The sequence below is a fragment of the Salvelinus fontinalis genome, chromosome 1 (genome assembly GCF_029448725.1).
Source record: "Salvelinus fontinalis isolate EN_2023a chromosome 1, ASM2944872v1, whole genome shotgun sequence".
Classification (NCBI taxonomy): Eukaryota; Metazoa; Chordata; class Actinopteri; order Salmoniformes; family Salmonidae; genus Salvelinus; species Salvelinus fontinalis.
In genome coordinates this window covers 78347486-78369734 of record NC_074665.1, presented here as the reverse complement: position 1 = coordinate 78369734, position 22249 = coordinate 78347486, and the positions used below count along the sequence as shown (strand labels likewise).

The following is a 22249-nucleotide window of genomic DNA, read 5'->3' as shown; positions in this document are numbered from 1 at the left end:
CAGACCACATACGTAGAGTACTACATGTATAGATAACCAGACCAGACCACATACGTAGAGTACTACATGTATAGATAACCAGACCACATACGTAGAGTACTACATGTATAGATAACCAGACCAGACCACATACGTAGAGTACTACAGGTATAGATAACCAGACCACATACGTAGAGTACTACAGGTATAGATAACCAGACCAGACCACATACGTAGAGTACTACATGTATAGATAACCAGACCAGACCACATACGTAGAGTACTACATGTATAGATAACCAGACCAGACCACATACGTAGAGTACTACATGTATAGATAACCAGACCAGACCACATACGTAGAGTACTACATGTATAGATAACCAGACCAGACCACATACGTAGAGTACTACATGTATAGATAACCAGACCAGACCACATACGTAGAGTACTACATGTATAGATAACCAGACCAGACCACATACGTAGAGTACTACATGTATAGATAACCAGACCAGACCACATACGTAGAGTACTACATGTATAGATAACCAGACCAGACCACATACGTAGAGTACTACATGTATAGATAACCAGACCAGACCACATACGTAGAGTACTACATGTATAGATAACCAGACCAGACCACATACGTAGAGTACTACATGTATAGATAACCAGACCAGACCACATACGTAGAGTACTACATGTATAGATAACCAGACCAGACCACATACGTAGAGTACTACATGTATAGATAACCAGACCAGACCACATACGTAGAGTACTACATGTATAGATAACCAGACCAGACCACATACGTAGAGTACTACATGTATAGATAACCAGACCACATACGTAGAGTACTACATGTATAGATAACCAGACCACATACGTAGAGTACTACATGTATAGATAACCAGACCACATACGTAGAGTACTACATGTATAGATAACCAGACCACATACGTAGAGTACTACATGTATAGATAACCAGACCACATACGTAGAGTACTACATGTATAGATAACCAGACCACATACGTAGAGTACTACATGTATAGATAACCAGACCACATACGTAGAGTACTACATGTATAGATAACCAGACCACATACGTAGAGTACTACATGTATAGATAACCAGACCACATACGTAGAGTACTACATGTATAGATAACCAGACCAGACCACATACGTAGAGTACTACATGTATAGATAACCAGACCAGACCACATACGTAGAGTACTACATGTATAGATAACCAGACCAGACCACATACGTAGAGTACTACATGTATAGATAACCAGACCAGACCACATACGTAGAGTACTACATGTATAGATAACCAGACCAGACCACATACGTAGAGTACTACATGTATAGATAACCAGACCAGACCACATACGTAGAGTACTACATGTATAGATAACCAGACCACATACGTAGAGTACTACATGTATAGATAACCAGACCACATACGTAGAGTACTACATGTATAGATAACCAGACCACATACGTAGAGTACTACATGTATAGATAACCAGACCACATACGTAGAGTACTACATGTATAGATAACCAGACCACATACGTAGAGTACTACAGGTATAGATAACCAGACCAGACCACATACGTAGAGTACTACAGGTATAGATAACCAGACCAGACCACATACGTAGAGTACTACATGTATAGATAACCAGACCAGACCACATACGTAGAGTACTACATGTATAGATAACCAGACCAGACCACATACGTAGAGTACTACATGTATAGATAACCAGACCACATACGTAGAGTACTACATGTATAGATAACCAGACCACATACGTAGAGTACTACAGGTATAGATAACCAGACCAGACCACATACGTAGAGTACTACAGGTATAGATAACCAGACCAGACCACATACGTAGAGTACTACAGGTATAGATAACCAGACCAGACCACATACGTAGAGTACTACAGGTGTAGAAAACCAGACCAGACCACATACGTAGAGTACTACAGGTATAGATAACCAGACCAGACCACATACGTAGAGTACTACAGGTGTAGATAACCAGACCAGACCACATACGTAGAGTACTACAGGTGTAGATAACCAGACCAGACCACATACGTAGAGTACTACAGGTGTAGAAAACCAGACCAGACCACATACGTAGAGTACTACAGGTGTAGAAAACCAGACCAGACCACATACGTAGAGTACTACAGGTATAGATAACCAGACCAGACCACATACGTAGAGTACTACAGGTATAGATAACCAGACCAGACCACATACGTAGAGTACTACAGGTATAGATAACCAGACCACATACGTAGAGTACTACAGGTATAGATAACCAGACCACATACGTAGAGTACTACAGGTATAGATAACCAGACCACATACGTAGAGTACTACAGGTATAGATAACCAGACCACATACATAGAGTACTACAGGTATAGATAACCAGACCAAACCACATACATAGAGTACTACATGTAAAGATGACCAGACCAGACCGCATATAGACCAGGGCCGGGTTTCCCAAAAGCATCTGCAGGCTAAGTTCATCGTTAGAACCTTTGCAGGAGCATCGTTAAATCTCCTAGCTGTTTCCCAAAGCCATCGCTACTAAAGTTACTTGACAATTGTCATTACTTAACGCCTCAGTCCACTCGTAGAACAGCTAAGTCTGACGTTAATGCTTTTTTGCCCTCCGGTGTGACTTTATAGACAGAAGATCTCCACTAAACACAAAATCAAGATGTTTATCTATCTTTCTGTGACCGCTGATAACTTCAGAACGAATGTGACTAGGAATGTATTTGCAATTGTTACTAACAAGCTAAGGATAAAAATATACTTTAATTGAAAACCGAGATGACTGCATAAACAGCCTACAGTATAGCCTAGATAAGTCTATATCATTCAATAATATTGAAATCTATTTAATTTTCATTCAATTGTAAGCGGCTGTCGGTAATTTTTGCCTCAATATATTTAATGATGTGTAACAACACATGCGCAGTGTGAGGGCAGTGTGAGGGCAGTGTGAGGGCAGTGTGAGGGCAGTGTGAGGGCAGTGTGAGGGCAGTGTGAGGGCAGTGTGAGGGCAGTGTGAGGGCAGTGTGAGGGCAGTGTGAGGGCAGTGTGAGGGCAGTGTGAGGGCAGTGTGAGGGCAGTGTGTGTGTGAGAGAGGTATTGTAATGAATGGCTACCTCTCATTCAGTAAGATACACTACATGACCAAAAGTATATGGAAACCTGTTCGTCGAACATCTCATTCCAATATCATGGGCATTAATATTGAGTTGGTCCCCCCGTTGCTGCTATAATGGCCTCCACTCTCGTGGGAAGGCTTTCCAATAGATGTTGGAGCATTGTTGCTGGGATTTGCTTTCATTCAGCCACGAGCATTAGTAAGGTCGGGCATGGATGTTGGGTAATTAGGCCTGGCTCACAGTTGGCGTTCCTATTCATCCCAAAGGTGTTCGATTGAGTTGAGGTCAGGGCTCTGTGTAGGCCAGTCATTGTCATGCTGAAACAGCAAAGGGCCTTCCCCAAACTGCTGCCACAAAGTTGGAAGTACAGAATCATCTAGAATGTCATTGTATGCTGTAACGTTAAGATTTCCCTTCACTGGAACCAAAGGGCTTTGCCCGAACCATGAAAAACAGCCCCATTATTCCTCCTCCACCAAACTTTACAGTTGGCACTATTTGTATTTTTTATTTCACCTTTATTTAACCAGGTAGGCTAGTAGAGAACAAGTTCTCATTTGCAACTGCGACCTGGCCAAGATAAAGCATAGCAGTGTGAACAGACAACAACACAGAGTTACACATGGAGTAAACAATAAACAAGTCAATAACATAGTAGGGGAGAAAAGAAAAAAAAAAGAAAAAAGAGAATCTATATACAATGTGTGCAAAAGGCATGAGGAGGTAGGCAATAAATAGGCCATAGGAGCGAATAATTACAATTTAGCAGATTAACACTGGGGTGATAAATCATCAGATGATCATGTGCAAATAGAGATACTGGTGTGCAAAAGAGCAGAAAAGTAAATAAATAAAAACAGTATGGGGATGAGGTAGGTAAATTGGGTGGGCTATATACAGATGGACTATGTACAGCTGCAGCGATCGGATAGCTGCTCAGATAGCAGATGTTTAAAGTTGTTGAGGGAGATAAGTCTCCAACTTCAGAGATTTTTGCAATTCGTTCCAGTCGCAGGCAGCAGAGAACTGGAAGGAGAGGCGGCCAAATGAGGTTTTGGCTTTCGGGATGATCAGTGAGATACACCTGCTGGAGCGCGTGCTACGGGTGGGTGTTGCCATCGTGACCAGTGAACTGAGATAAGGCGGCGCTTTACCTAGCATAGCCTTGTAGATGACCTGGAGCCAGTGGGTCTGACGACGAACATGCAGCGAGGGCCAGCCGACTAGAGCATACAGGTCGCAGTGGTGGGTGGTATAAGGTGCTTTAGTAACAAAACGGATGGCACTGTGATAAACTACATCCAGTTTGCTGAGTAGAGTATTGGAAGCTATTTTGTAGATGACATCGCCGAAGTCGAGGATCGGTAGGATAGTCAGTTTTACTAGGGTAAGTTTGGCGGCGTGAGTGAAGGAGGCTTTGTTGCTAAATAGAAAGCTGACTCAATTTGATTTTGGATTGGAGATGTTTGATATGAGTCTGGAAAGAGAGTTTGCAGTCTAGCCAGACACCTAGGTACTTATAGATGTCCACATATTCTAGGTCGGAACCATCCAGGGTGGTGATGCTAGTCGGGCGTGCGGGTGCAGGCAGCGACCGGTTGAAGAGCATGCATTTGGTTTTACTAGCATTTAAGAGCAGTTGGAGGCCACGGAAGGAGTGTTGTATGGCTATGCATTTGGGCAGGTAGCATTCTCCCGTCATCCTCCAAACCCAGATTCGTCCGTTGAACTGTAAGATGGTGAAGTTCTATTCTTCTGAATCTATCAATTCTATCCTCCTGATTCCTCCTTACAAGCAAAAATTAAAGCAGGAAGCACCAGTGACTTGGTCTATAAAAAAGTGGTCAGATGAAGCAGATACTAAACTACAGGACTGTTTTGCTATCACAGACTGGAACATGTTCCGGGATTCTTCCGATGGCATTGAGGAGTACACCACATCAGTCACTGACTTTATCAATAAGTGCATCGAGGATGTCGTCCCCGTAGTGACTGTGCGTACATACCTCAACCAGAGGCCATGGATTACAGGCAACATTCGCACTGAGCTAAAGGTGAGAGCTTCCGCTTTCAAGGTGCGGGACTCTAACCCGGAAGCTTATAAGAAATCCTGCTATGCCCTCCGACAAACCATCAAAAAGGCAAAGCGTCAATACAGGGCTAAGATTGAATCGTACTACACCGGCTCCGACGCTCGTCTTATGTGGCAGGGCTTGCAAACTTTTTTCAGACTACAAAGGGAAGCACAGCCGCAAGCTGCCCAGTGACACTAGCCTACCACACAAGCTAAATCACTTCAATGCTCGCTTCGAGGCAAGCAACATTGAGGCATGCATGAGAGCATCAGCTGTTCCGGACGACTGTCTGATCACACTCTCCGTAGCCGACGTGAGTAAGACCTTTAAACAGGTCAAAATTCACAAGAATGGGGGCCAGACGGATTACCAGGATGTGCTGACCAACTGGCAGGTGTCTTCACTGACATTTTCAACATGTCCATGATTGAGTCTGTAACACCAACATGTTTCAAGCAGACCACCATAGTCCCTGTGCCCAAGAACACGAAGGCAACGTGCCTAAAGGACTACAGACCCGCAGCACTCACGTCTGTAGCCATGAAGTGCTTTGAAAGGCTGGTAATGGCTCACATCAACACCATTATCCCAGAAACCCTAGACCCACTCCAATTTGCATACCGCCCAAACAGATCCACAGATGATGCAGTCTCTATTGCACTCCACACTGCCCTTTCCCACCTGGACAAAAGGAACACCTACTGTATGTGAGAATGCTATTCATTGACTACAGCTCAGCGTTCAACACAATAGTACCCTCAAACCTCATCACTAAGCTAAGGATCCTGGGACTAAACACCTCCCTCTGCAACTGGATCCTGGACATCCTGACGGGCCACCCCCAGGTGGTGAGGGTAGGTAGCAACACTTCTGCCACGCTGATCCTCAACACTGGAGCCCCCCAGTGGTGCGTGCTCAGTCCCCTCCTGTACTTCCTGTTCACCCACGACCGCATGGCCAGGCACGACTCCAGCACCATCATTAAGTTTGCAGATGACAAAACAGTGGTAGGCCTGATCACCGAAAATGACGAGACAGCCTATAGGGATGAGGTCAGAGACCAGGCCGGGGGTTGCCAGAATAACAACTTTTCCCTGAACGTAACCAAGACTAAGGAGATGATTGTGGACTACAGGAAAAGGAGGACCGAGCACGCCCCCATTCTCATTGACGGGGCTGTGGTGGGGCAGGTTGAGAGCTTCAAGTTCCTTGGTGTCCACATCAACAAACTAGAATGGTCCAAACACACCAAGACAGCCGTGAAGAGAGCACGACAAAGTCTATTCCCCCTCAGGAAACTAAAAAGATTTGGCATTGGCCCTGAGATCCTCAAAAGGTTCTACAGCTGCAACATCGAGAGCCTCCTGACTGGTTGCATCACTGCCTGGTACGGCAATTGCTCTGCCTCCGACCGCAAGGCACTACAGAGGGTAGTGCGTATGGTCCAGTACATCACTGGGGCTAAGCTGCCTCAGGACCTCTACACCAGGCGGTGTCAGAGGAAGGCCCTAAAAATTGTCAAAGACCTCAGCCACCCCAGTCATAGACTGTTTTCTCTACTACCGCATGGCAAGCGGTACCGGAGTGCCAAGTCTAGGACAAAACGGCTTCTCAACAGTTTTTACGCCCAAGCCATAAGACTCCTGAACAGGTAATCAAATGGCTACCCGGACTATTTGCATTGTGTGCTCCCCCCCAACCCCTCTTTTACGCTGCTGCTACTCTCTGTTTATCATATATGCGTAGTCACTTTAACGATACATTCATGTACATACTACCTTATTTTGCCCGACCAACCAGTGCTCCCACACATTGGCTAACCGGGCTATCTGCATTGTGTCCCACCCACCAACCCCTCTTTTACGCTACTGCTACTCTCTGTTTATCATATATGCATAGTCACTTTAACCATATCTACATGTACATACTACCTCAATCAGCACGACTAACCGGTGCCTGTATGTAGCCTCCCTACTGTTATAGCCTCGCTACTGTTATAGCCTCGCTACTGTATATAGCCTCGCTACTGTTATTTTTCACTGTCTTTTTACTGTTGTTTTTATTTATTTGCTTACCTATTTGTTCACCTAATACCTTTTTTTGCGCTGTTGGTTTTAGCCTGTAAGTAAGCATTTCACTGTAAGGTCTACACCTGTTGTTTTCGGCGCACGTGACAAATAAACTTTGATTTGATGATTCATCACTCCAGAGAATGCGTTTCCACTGCTCCAGAGTTCAATGGCGGGGAGCTTTACACCACACCAGCCGATGCTTGGCATTGATCTATAGACTGCTCGGCCATGGACACCCATTTAATGAAGCTCCTGGTGAGCAGTTCTGGTACTGACGTTGCTTCCAGAGACAGTTTGGAACTCGGAAGTGAGTGTTGCACCCGAGGACAGACGATTTTTATGCCCTTCAGCACTCGGCGGTCCTGTTTTGTGAGCTTGTGGGGCCTACCACTTCACAGCTGAGCCTTTGTTGTTCCTAGATGTTTCCACTTCACAATAACAGCACTTACAGTTGACCGGGGCAGCTCTAGTAGGGCAGACATTTAAGGACTTGTTGGAAAGGTGGCATCCTATGACGGTGCCATGTTGAAAGTCACTGAGCTCTTCAGTAAGGCCAATCTACTGTCAATTAAGATTGCATGGCTGTGTGCTCGATTTTATACACCTGTCAGCAATGGGTGTGGCTGAAATAACCGAATCCATTGATTTGAAAGGGTGTCTAAATACTTTTGTATATATAGTGTATTTATCCAGTGTTCAGATTGTTTTTACAACATTTACACAACATTATTATAACCTTACTGAGTTCAGATGAAAACATAGTTGTCACGACTTCCGCCGAAGTTGGTCCCTCTCCTTGTTCGTTCGGCGGTCGATGTCACCGGCTTTCTAGTCACCACCGATCCATGTTTCATTTTTGTTTTGTTTTGTCTTCATTGTACACACCTGGTTTCCTTTCCATAATCATGTTCCTTATTTAACCCTCTGGCTTCCCCTTTTGTTTTGTGCGTGATTGTTTTTGTCAAGTGGTTCCGTGTACGTGTTCTGGATTGTTTATGTTTATCCTTGTTGGATTATTGTTGATATTGAGTAAATATCGTGGCTTTACTCAGTGCTGGGGGATGGAACTGACGGACCCCGATCCGGACGTCCGCGGGAGGCCAATGTTCCCTTCCCTGTACATGCCTTAGATAGTCGTCCTTTGGGGTCGGGGCTAATTAGGGAGGTCACAGCTCCACTCTGTATGATAACGCAGGAGGGTCATGAGGAGAGAATTAGTCTCTTTCTGATCGACTCTCCTGCGTTTCCTGTTGTGTTGGGCCTTCCCTGGTTGGCCTCAAATGACCCCACTAATTCGTGGCAACAGAGGGCTCTCAAGGGATGGTCCTGTCAGTGCTCAGGGAGGTGTGTAGGTGTTTCCTTAGGTGCAACTACGGTGGAAAGTCCAAACCAGGTCTCCACCATGCACATTCCCCCCGAATATGCCTATTTGGCACTCGCCTTCTTTTTACAGAAGGCGACTCAATTACCACCCCATTGACGGGGGGATTGTGTGATAAATCTCTTGGTAGACGCAGACGCAGCAGCTTGTATCCTCTGTCACAGGAGGAGACGGCGGCTATGGAAACATATGTCACCGAATCTCTGGGACAGGGATACATTCGGCTTTCCATTTCACCTGTCTCCTCGAGTTTCTTTTTTTTTGAAGAAGAAGAAGGATAGAAGTTTGCGCCCGTGTATTGACTATCGAGGTCTTAATCAGATCACGGTAAAGTACAGTTACCCGCTACCTCTCATAGCCAGTGTGACAGAGTCATTGCACAGGGCGCGCTTCTTCACAAAATTGGATCTCAGGAGCGCTTACAACCTGGTGCATATCCAGGCGGTGGATGAGTGGAAGACGGCATTTAGTACCACTTCTGGGCACTATGAGTTCCTCGTCATGCCGTACGGGTTGATGAATGCTCCATCAGTCTTCCAATCATTTGTAGATGAGATTTTCAGGGACCTGTACGGGCAGGGTGTGGTGGTGTATATAGATGACATTATAATATTCTCCGCTACACGTCCCGAGCATGTGTCCCTGGTACGCAGGGTGCTTGGTCGACTGTTGGAGCATGACCGGTATGTCAAGACTGAAAAATGTCTGTTCTTCCAACAGTCCGTCTCCTTTCTAGGGTACCGCCTTTCCGCGTCAGGGGTGGAGATGGAGGGTGACCGCATTGCAGCCGTACGTAATTGGCCGTCTCCAACCACGGTAAAGGAGGTGCAGCGGTTCTTAAGGTTTACCAACTACTACCGGAGGTTTATCCGGTGCTTTGGTCGGGTCACGGCTCCCATTACCTCCTTGCTGAAGGGGGGACTGGTGCAACTGCAGTGGTCAGCTGGGGCGGACAGGGCTTTTAGTCACCTGAAGGCTATGTTTACCTCGGCTCCCGTGCTGGCTCATCCTGATCCCTCCTTGGCCTTCATAGTAGAGGTAAATGCGTCCGAGGCTGGGATAGGAGCTGTGCTGTCTCAGCGCTCGGGTACGCCACTAAAGCTCCGCCCCTGTGCGTTCTTTTCGAAGAAGCTCAGCCCGGCGGAGCGAAACTATGATGTGGGGGACCGGGAGCTGTTGGCTGTTGTCGGAGCTCTGAAGGCGTGGAGACATTGGCTTGAGGGAGCTAGACACCCTTTCCCTATTTGGACTGACCACCGCAATCTGGAGTACATCCGGGTGGCGAGGAGACTGAACCCTTTTCACCCGCTTTGTTTTCACCCTATCATACAGACCAGGTTCCCAGAATGTGAAGGCAGATGCGCTGTCCCGGATGTATGACACAGAGGAGCGGTCCGCGGATCCCACTCCCATTACTCCGGCTTCCTGCCTGGTGGCACCGGTGGTATGGGAGGTGGACGCAGACATCGAGCGGGCGTCACGTACAGAGCCCACTCCCGCACAGTGTCCAGTTGGGCGTCTGTACGTTCCGTCTGATGTCCGCGATCGTTTGATCTGTTGGGCCCACACGTCACCCTCCTCTGGTCATCCTGGCATCGGTCGGACAGTGCGCTGTCTTACTGGGAAGTTTTGTATGGTGGCTCACATTAGTGGCCCACGTTAGCTAAGGACGTGAGGGTTTATGTTTCCTCCTGCTCGGTGTGCGCCCAGTGCAAGGCACCCAGACACCTGCCCAGAGGGAAATTACAACCCCTTCCCGTTTCACAACGGCCGTGGTCACACCTATCGGTGGATTTCGTGACGGATCTTCCCCCGTCACGGGGTAACACCACGATCCTGGTTGTTGTGGATCGGTTTTCTAAGTCCTGCCGTCTCCTTCCTTTGCCCGGTCTCCCTACGGCTCTACACACTGAAAAGCAGTTATCAGCCGGTCCTGGCACCGTGGCATCAGAGCCAGATCGAGGCTCCTGCGGTGGATGAATGGTTTCGGCACTCGGAGGAGACATGGGACGCTGCCCATGTGCGTCTACAGTGGGCCATCAGGCGGCAGAAGGCGAGTGCCGACCGCCACCGCAGTGAGGACCGGGTCTGGCTGTCGACCCGAAACCTACCCCTTCGCCTGCCCTGCCGGAAGCTGGGTCCGCGGTTTGTGTGGCCATTTAAAGTCCTGAGGAGACTGAACGAGATTTGTTATAGGTTACAACTCCCCCCAGATTATCGTATTAACCCCTCGGTCCATGTGTCTCTCCTCAGGCCGGTGGTGGCTGGTCCACTCCAGCAGTCTGAGGTGCGGAGAGCCTCCACATTCAGCGAGTTGTTATACATGTATCCAATTCCCTGTGATGGTGTCCAGCCTGTGATGGTGTCCAGCCTGTGATGGTGTCCAGCCTGTGATGGTGTTCAGCTTGACTTTAATTTGGCTGAGAGACACACAGTCGTAGTGGTCACAGGAGGCACCAGGCACGTGGTCCTACAGCCCCCTGCTGAACATGTACTGTACTATCCTCTGGCTGCCCAGAGATTAGAGGGGGGGTAGAGGAGAGAGAGCGTAATATGAGAGACGGAGAGAGATGGATAGAATAGAGAGAGAGGGGGGGGGGGGGGCGAGAGACGGACGGACGGACGTAGTCATAGCTTTCAGAGCATTACATATTCATGCATATGGATTTGAGCTCATCCATTAGTAAACCATCTGGACTGGATTTGTGCCCCAGCCAGAGACCACTGAGCACAGCTACTGCATAGCACTGCTTCTGTTCTGACTGGAGCAGATGGCCTCAGGAGAGGGCACGGAACACACACACACATTGACTAAGGCTACATCTTCTTCTCACACACATATGCATACACCTACACACAGATTTACATCATCAGCAAAAAGTAAAGATAACAAGTACACACACAGGATACACCATGTCTATTCATACACTGACACAGAAGCACACACGGTATGCATCCTATTGGGGTAAAGTGTCAGCCAGTTCTGTGTAAGCTAGAGACATGGGCAAGCCAGCGGACTCTCATTTGGGTTGAAATGTGGTTGGCTGCTCCCTCTGCACATTACTGTAAGAATAGGAATACTGTGATGGTTGGACCTGCGGCCATATTGAGTGAACCCATAGGAGTAAATCAAGGAAGAAAAGAGAACTGTCACTAACTGTCTGTCATTCCCTCTGTGTCCTCTAGGATCCTGCTGTAACTCATTCTAGATCTGTTACACTGACTGTCTGTCACTGACTGTCTGTCATTCCTCTGTGTCCTCTAGGATCCTGCTGTAACTCATTCTAGATCTGTTACACTGACTGTCTGTCACTGACTGTCTGTCATTCCTCTGTGTCCTCTAGGATCCTGCTGTAACTCATTCTAGATCTGTTACACTGACTGTCTGTCACTGACTGTCTGTCATTCCTCTGTGTCCTCTAGGATCCTGCTGTAACTCATTCTAGATCTGTTACACTGACTGTCTGTCACTGACTGTCTGTCATTCCTCTGTGTCCTCTAGGATCCTGCTGTAACTCATTCTAGATCTGTTACACTGACTGTCTGTCACTGACTGTCTGTCATTCCTCTGTGTCCTCTAGGATCCTGCTGTAACTCATTCTAGATCTGTTACACTGTCTGTCACTGACTGTCTGTCATTCCCTCTGTCCTCTAGGATCCTGCTGTAACTCATTCTAGATCTGTTACACTGACTGTCTGTCACTGACTGTCTGTCATTCCTCTGTGTCCTCTAGGATCCTGCTGTAACTCATTCTAGATCTGTTACACTGACTGTCTGTCACTGACTGTCTGTCATTCCTCTATGTCCTCTAGGATCCTGCTGTAACTCATTCTAGATCTGTTACACTGTCTGTCACTGACTATCTGTCATTCCCTCTGTGTCCTCTAGGATCCTGCTGTAACTCATTCTAGATCTGTACACTGACTGTCTGTCACTGACTGTCTGTCATTCCCTCTGTGTCCTCTAGGATCCTGCTGTAACTCATTCTAGATCTGTTACACTGACTGTCTGTCACTGACTGTCTGTCATTCCCTCTGTGTCCTCTAGGATCCTGCTGTAACTCATTCTAGATCTGTTACACTGACTGTCTGTCACTGACTGTCTGTCATTCCTCTGTGTCCTCTAGGATCCTGCTGTAACTCATTCTAGATCTGTTACACTGACTGTCTGTCACTGACTGTCTGTCATTCCTCTGTGTCCTCTAGGATCCTGCTGTAACTCATTCTAGATCTGTTACACTGACTGTCTGTCACTGACTGTCTGTCATTCCTCTGTGTCCTCTAGGATCCTGCTGTAACTCATTCTAGATCTGTTACACTGTCTGTCACTGACTGTCTGTCATTCCCTCTGTCCTCTAGGATCCTGCTGTAACTCATTCTAGATCTGTTACACTGACTGTCTGTCACTGACTGTCTGTCATTCCTCTGTGTCCTCTAGGATCCTGCTGTAACTCATTCTAGATCTGTTACACTGACTGTCTGTCACTGACTGTCTGTCATTCCTCTATGTCCTCTAGGATCCTGCTGTAACTCATTCTAGATCTGTTACACTGTCTGTCACTGACTATCTGTCATTCCCTCTGTGTCCTCTAGGATCCTGCTGTAACTCATTCTAGATCTGTTACACTGACTGTCTGTCACTGACTGTCTGTCATTCCCTCTGTGTCCTCTAGGATCCTGCTGTAACTCATTCTAGATCTGTTACACTGACTGTCTGTCACTGACTGTCTGTCATTCCCTCTGTGTCCTCTAGGATCCTGCTGTAACTCATTCTAGATCTGTTACACTGACTGTCTGTCTCTGTCTGTTTGTCATTTCCTCTGTGTCCTCTAGGTGGCTCACCTACCTGCTGCTACTGATTCTAGATCTGGTGATCTGTCTGGCGGCTTGCCTGGGCCTAGCCAAACAGTCTCGCTGGCTGCTGACAACGTGAGTAGCCTACCGCCCCTGTTACTGTTCTGTCCCTGTTACTGTTCTGTCCCTGTTACTCTTCTGTCCCTGTTACTCTTCTGTCCCTGTTACTCTTCTGTCCCTGTTACTCTTCTGTCCCTGTTACTCTTCTGTCCCTGTTACTCTTCTGTCCCTGTTACTCTTCTGTCCCTGTTACTCTTCTGTCCCTGTTACTGTTCTATCACTGTGACAGTTCTGTCCCTGTCACCGTTCTGTCCCGGTAACTGTTCTGTCCCTGTTACTTCTGTTACTTTTCTGGTGTTGCTGTTTATATTCAGAACCACATTCCTGTAAAGATTAGAGAGGATCTCATGTTAACTACTGTTGAAGTAATATGGCTACAGGTTCATCTGCCTCACCTAAAGCCCATTCCTGTGGGAAGCTGCTATAGACCACCAAGTGCTTACAGTCAGTATCTGGATAACATATGTGAAATGCTTGATTATTTATGTGATATCAACAGAGAGGTTTCATCATGCTGGCCACTCAAAAAAAGCTTCAAACTATAACCAGTGCCTGCAACCTGGTTCAGGTTATCAGTCAACCTACCAGGGTAGTTACAAACAGCACATTAATGAAATCATCAACATGCATTAATCACAACTTTCCTAATGCTGCAGAAATGTGCTTGAAAGCAGTATCCAGATCCATCAGATATAGTGATCACAATATAGTAGCCATATCTAGGAAAACCAAAGTTCCAAAGGCTGGGCCTAATGTAGTGTATAAGAGGTCATACAATAAGTTTTGTAGTGATTCCTGTGTTGTTGATGTAAAGAATATGTGTTAGTTTGATGTGTAATGAGGAGCAAACACATGTTGTACTTGACACATTTCTGAAATTGCTTATTCCAGTTGCTAATAAGCATGCACCCATTAATGCAATGACTGTAGAAACTGTTAAATCCCCGTGGATTGATGACGAATTGAAAACTTGTATGGTTGAGAGGGATGAGGCAAAATAAATTGCAAATAAGTCTGGCTGCACAACCGATTGGCAAACATACTGCAAATAGAGAAATCATGTAACTAAACTAAATAAAAAATAAAAACTACACTATGAAACCAAAAATAAATTATATAAAGAATGATAGTAAAAAGCTTTAAAGCACCTTAAATGAAATTTTGTGAAAAAGTAAAACTCAGCTCCATCATTCATTGAATCAGATGGCTCATTCAACACAACCCACTGATATTGCCAACTGCTTTAAAGATTTTTTTTATTGGCAAGATTAGCAAACTTAGGCATGACATGCCAGCAAGAAATGCTGACACTACACATCCAAGTATATCTGACATAATTATGAAAGACAAGCATTGTAATTTGGAATTGTGAGTGTGGAAAAATTATTGTTGTCTACCAACAATGACAAGCCACTGGGGTCTGACAGTTTGGATGGAAAATTACTGAGGATAATAGCGGATGATATTGCTACTCCTATTTGCCATATTTTCAATTCAAGCCTACTGGAAAGTGTGTGCCCCCAGACCTGGAGGGAAGCAAAAGTTATTCCGCTACCTAAGAATAGTAAAGCCCCTTTACTGGCTCAAATAGCCGACCAATCAGCCTGTGACCAACCCTTCGTAAAGTTTTGGGGAAAATTGTGTTTGCTCCCCATTACACACCGCAAACCAACAAATATTCTTTACATCAACAACACAGGAATCACTACAAAACTTATTGTATGACCTCTTATAGACTATATTAGGCCCAGCCTTTGGAACTTAGATTTTCCTAGATATGGCTACTATATTGTGATCACTACATCTGATAGATCTGGATACTGCTTTCAAGCATGTTTCTGCAGCATTAGTAAAGATGTGATTAATACATGTTTACTGCTTTAATTTTGCCAGACCCCAAGAAGCGTAGCTGCTGCTTTGGCAGGAGCTAATGGGGATCTATAATAAATACAAATACACACACATCATACACACTCAGCATATAGTAAGCATGTAACTCATCTTGGCCCTCTGTGCTCCCTGTCTCACCTTGTCATACTTTTTTGGTTACTACTGCATTCCATATGTGTTATTTCATGGTTTTGATGTCTTCACTAGTATTCTACAATGTTGAAAATAATACAAATAAGGTGTTCTAAAACGTTTGACCGGTAGTGTACGTAGACACACACAATGTATATGCACACAAACACACACGTTTTCACGGCACTACAAGATTGTGGTCACATGGTGATGATGTAATTTGCTGAAGGCATTAGTTCATAAGTGGAGAGGGGGTGGATTGGAGTGAGTGGGGGGGTCGAGAGGGGCAGAGAAATGCATTTCCTATTGTCTGTTAATGGGGGATGGTTTGGAGGGAGCAGACAGGATGCATGTCTCATTGCCTGCATCATGAAGTCGTAAAGAGGCTGTTATCGACTGGAGGACAACAGAGATGATGCGCCATGACATCTCTCGTCCTCTTCATATGCTGTTCACTACAGAGCTTTCGCAGTCTCCGAAGAGAGGACTTTTGAATGGCGAGGCAGAGTTAACAGCCCAGACCTCACCATACGATATTATCACCTTACTGAGGGACCTCACCACACAATATTATCACCATACTGAGGGACCTCACCATACTATATTATCACCTTACTGAGGGATCTCACCATACCATATTATCACCATACTGAGAGACCTCACCATACAATATTATCACCATACTGAGGGACCTCACCACACCATATTATCACCATACTGAGGGACCTCACCATACCATATTATCACCATACTGAGAGACCTCACCATACCTTATTATCACCATACTGAGGGACCTCACCATACCATATTATCACCATACTGAGGGACCTCACCATACCATATTATCACCATACTGAGAGACCTCACCATACCATATTATCACCATACTGAGAGACCTCACCATACAATATTATCACCATACTGAGGGACCTCACCATACCTTATTATCACCATACTGAGGGACCTCACCATACCTTATTATCACCATACTGAGGGACCTCACCATACCTTATTATCACCATACTGAGGGATCTCACCATACCTTATTATCACCATACTGAGAGACCTCACCATACCTTATTATCACCATACTGAGGGATCTCACCATACCATATTATCACCATACTGAGGGATCTCACCATACCATATTATCACCATACTGAGGGATCTCACCATACCATATTATCACCATACTGAGGCACCTCGCCATACCATATTATCACAATACTGAGGGACCTCACCATACTATATTATCACCATACTGAGGGACCTCACCACACCATATTATCACCATACTGAGGGACCTCACCATACCATATTATCACCATACTGAGAGACCTCACCATACCTTATTATCACCATACTGAGGGACCTCACCATACTATATTATCACCATACTGAGGGACCTCACCATACCATATTATCACCATACTGAGAGACCTCACCATACCATATTATCACCATACTGAGAGACCTCACCATACAATATTATCACCATACTGAGGGACCTCACCATACCATATTATCACCATACTGAGGGACCTCACCATACCTTATTATCACCATACTGAGAGACCTCACCATACCTTATTATCACCATACTGAGGGATCTCACCATACCATATTATCACCATACTGAGGGACCTCACCATACCTTATTATCACCATACTGAGGGATCTCACCATACCATATTATCACCATACTGAGGCACCTCGCCATACCATATTATCACCATACTGAGGGACCTCACCATACCTTATTATCACCATACTGAGAGACCTCACCATACCTTATTATCACCATACTGAGGGACCTCACCATACCATATTATCACCATACTGAGGGACCTCACCATACCTTATTATCACCATACTGAGAGACCTCACCATACCTTATTATCACCATACTGAGGGACCTCACCATACCTTATTATCACCATACTGAGGGATCTCACCATACCATATCATCACCATACTGAGGCACCTCGCCATACTATATTATCACAATACTGAGGGACCTCACCATACTATATCACCATACTGAGAGACCTCACCATACTATATTATCACCATACTGAGGCACCTCACCATACCATATTATCACCATACTGAGGGATCTCACCATACCATATATCACCATACTGAGGCACCTCACCATACCATATTATCACCATACTGAGGGATCTCACCACACATTATCACCATACTGAGGGATCTCACCATACTATATTATCACCATACTGAGGGATCTCACCATACTATATTATCACCATACTGAGGGACCTCACCATACTATATTTTCACCATACTGAGGGATCTCACCATACCACATTATCACCATACTGAGGCACCTCACCACACCATATTATCACCATACTGAGGGACCTCACCATACCATATTATCACCATACTGAGGGATCTCACCATACCTTATTATCACCATACTGAGGGATCTCACCATACAATATTATCACCATACTGAGGGACCTCACCACACCATATTATCACCATACTGAGGGACCTCACCATACCATATTATCACCATACTGAGGCACCTCACCACACCATATTATCACCATACTGAGGGATCTCACCATACCTTATTATCACCATACTGAGGGATCTCACCATACCTTATTATCACCATACTGAGGGATCTCACCATACCTTATTATCACCATACTGAGGCACCTCACCACACCATATTATCACCATACTGAGGGATCTCACCATACCTTATTATCACCATACTGAGGGATCTCACCATACCTTATTATCACCATACTGAGGGATCTCACCATACCTTATTATCACCATACTGAGGCACCTCACCACACCATATTATCACCATACTGAGGGATCTCACCATACCTTATTATCACCATACTGAGGGATCTCACCATACCTTATTATCACCATACTGAGGGACCTCACCATACCATATTATCACCATACTGAGGGATCTCACCACACCTTATTATCACCATACTGAGGGACCTCACCACACCATATTATCACCATACTGAGGGACCTCACCATACCATATTATCACCATACTGAGGGACCTCACCACACCTTATTATCACCATACTGAGGGACCTCACCACACCATATTATCACCATACTGAGGGACCTCACCATACCATATTATCACCATACTGAGGGACCTCACCACACCTTATTATCACCATACTGAGGGACCTCACCATACCATATTATCACCATACTGAGGGACCTCACCATACCATATCACCATACTGAGGGACCTCACCATACCTTATTATCACCATACTGAGGGACCTCACCACACCATATTATCACCATACTGAGGGACCTCACCATACCATATTATCACCATACTGAGGCACCTCACCATACCATATTATCACCATATTGAGGGACCTCACCATACCTTATTATCACCATACTGAGGGACCTCACCACACCATATTATCACCATACTGAGGGACCTCACCATACCTTATTATCACCATACTGAGGGACCTCACCACACCATATTATCACCATACTGAGGGACCTCACCATACCTTATTATCACCATACTGAGGGACCTCACCATACCTTATTATCACCATACTGAGGGACCTCACCATACCTTATTATCACCATACTGAGAGACCTCACCATACCTTATTATCACCATACTGAGGGACCTCACCATACCTTATTATCACCATACTGAGGGACCTCACCATACAATATTATCACCATACTGAGAGACCTCACCATACCTTATTATCACCATACTGAGGGACCTCACCATACCTTATTATCACCATACTGAGAGACCTCACCATACAATATTATCACCATACTGAGGGACCGATATGATATGTATTGTGATTCGATGCTATGATTTTATTACGATTTGATGTTCAAGATATTGCCCCATCACTAATGATGACATCATCATCTTTGATTATCACATCCTTGATGACTGCATACTTGATGACTACACTATGACTATAGCAATTTGAAGAGTTCTAATGTTTGTTGGCCAGTGTTATAATTATTATAGTGTGTTATAAACAATGTAATAATACTATACCTTTCTCTCTGTGACCCTGCAGTATGATGGTGTTTGGGGTGCTGACGTTGATCCTGAGCTGGGCGTCTCTGGGAGCTGACCTGGCCACTGCTGTGGTGAGGGAATTTGACTCTGAGGCCTGCGTTCCAAATGGAACCCTATACCCCAGGGGTGTCAAACATACAGCCGGATCCTGCCATCCAGAGCTACCCTCTCCAACCCTAATCTAGAGCACCTAAATCTAAAAATGTGCTGGTTGATAAGCTGAACCAGGTTAGTTAGAAATGGGTTTAAAGTGAAAACCTACAGGACGGTTGCTCTCCAGGAACAGGGTTGGAGTGAAAACCTACAAGACGGTAGCTCTCCAGGAACAGGGTTAGAGTGAAAACGCACAGGTGGGTAGCTCTCCAGGAACAGGGTTAGAGTGAAAACCTACAGGAGGATAGCTCTCCAGGAACACTGTTGGAGTGAAAACCTACAGGAGGGTAGCTCTCCAGGAACATGGTTGGAGTGAAAACCTACCGGAGGGTAGCTCTCCAGGAACAGGGTTGGAGTAAAAACCTACAGGTGGGGTAGCTCTCCAGGAACAGGGGTTGGAGTGAAAACCTACAGGAGGGTAGCTCTCCAGGAACAGGGTTGGAGTGAAAACCTTCAGGAGGGGGTAGCTCTCCAGGAACAGGGTTGGAGTGAAAACCTTCAAGAGGGGGTAGCTCTCCAGGAACAGGGTTGGGGAGCCCTGATCTTGGGAATATGGCACCATTTTGAAACAACTCAGGACCATGTCCAATTGTTACTGTGCTAATCAATTCTCACCATGGCTGACAGCTAAGACAAATTGCTTTGGGGCCATGAGTGTTCACTCTCACTTTGAAAGTCTTCTTGTAGAGTGTGTGTGTGTGCGTCTATACTCTGTGCGTGCATGTGAGAGTCTGAGAGAAATCACATTGAATAGTTTTCTGGCAGAAATCCTTAGGGATATGGCTTTATATGTGCTCTGAATACGTATTCACAATGTGCTAGCATAAAGCCATATTGCTTTTACATAGACGAGTACTATTGCAAGTGCATAGTACTATCAAGATTGCGCCGACAGAGAGGGCTGCCTTGCTTCTAGTTCGTAGCAAACTTTGCAGTATTTTGTTTTTTAATGTATTATTTCTTACATTGTTAGCCCAGAAAATGTTATGTGTTATTACATACAGCCAGGAAGAACTGGTGGATATCAGAGCGGTGGTAACAGCATTAGAACCAGGAATACAACTTGCAATCTTGCAAACAACTTACAATCCCGAAGTGGATCCTTTGTTCGCACCACCCAGAGCAATTGAACTGATTCCAGAGGCTGACCCAAAACAACGCCGGCAAAGGAGAGGTACTCGGAGCAGTCTTCTAGTCCGACTTAGGAGGCGCACACAGCACCCACCGCTTCCGAGTATATTACACGCTAATGTTCAGTCCCTGGATAATAAAGTTGACTTGCTCAGGGCAAGGGTTTCTTTCCAGAGAGACATCATACAGGAACTCAAGTCCTTTTTTTCACCCAACCTAGAATACCTCACAATCAAATGCCAACCGTATTATCTCCCAAAATAATTATCATTGTTTATAGTCACGGCCGTGTATATCCCCCCGCAAGACTATACCACGACGGCCCTCAAGGAACTTCACTGGACTTTATTCAAACTGGAAAGCATATACATTATCCTGATGCTGCATTTATTGTAGCTGGGGATTTTAACAAAGCAAATTTGAGGAAAAGGCTGCCTAAATTCTATCAGCATATGGATGCTAGTACTCGCGCTGCTTAAACACTCAACAATTGCTCCATTTTGCTCATCCTTTCTTATAGGCAGAAACTCCAACAGGAAGTACCGGTGCTAAGGACTATTCAACGCTGGTCTGACCAATCGGAATCCACACTTCAAGATTGTTTTGATTACGCGGACTGGGATATGTTCCAGGTAGCCTCTGAGAATAATATTGACGAATACACTGAGACGGTGACTGAGTTTATCAGGAAGTGTATAAGAGATGTTGTACCCACTGTGACTGTTAAAACCTACCCTAACCAGAAACTGTGGATAGATGGTAGCATTCGCGCAAAACTGAAAGCGCGAACCACCACATTTAACCATGGCAAGGTGACTGGGAATATGGCTGAATACAAACAGAGTAGTCATTCCCCCTGCAAGGCAATCAAACAGGCAAAACATCAGTATAGAGACAAAGTGGAGTTGCAATTCAACGGCTCAGACACGAAACGTATGTGGCACGGTCTACAGACAATCACGGACTACAAAAGGAAAACCAGCCATGTCGCGGACACCGACTTCTTGCTTCCGGACAAGCTAAACACGTTCTTTGCCCGCTTTGAGGATAACACAGTGCCACTGACGCGGCCCGCTACCAAGGACTGTGGACTCTCCTTCTCCGTGGCCAACGTGAGTAAGACATTTAAGCGTGTTAACACTTGCCGGCCCAGACGGCATCACTAGCTGTGTCCTCACATCATGTAAAGACCAGCTGGCTGGTGTGT

General features: G+C 45.5%; 1 protein-coding gene across 3 annotated transcripts in view; it reads left to right on the top strand.

Moving 5' to 3' along the window:
* LOC129862370 (protein tweety homolog 2-like) overlaps positions 1–22249 on the top strand; it is a 100254-nt gene that overhangs the window by 63466 nt on the left and 14539 nt on the right. For all 3 annotated transcript variants that reach the window (XM_055933948.1, XM_055933959.1, XM_055933938.1), the window contains exons 5-6: positions 13563–13658; positions 19757–19829. In XM_055933948.1, coding sequence (XP_055789923.1) covers positions 13563–13658; positions 19757–19829 — 169 coding nt within the window. The remainder of the gene's footprint in view (positions 1–13562; positions 13659–19756; positions 19830–22249) is intronic.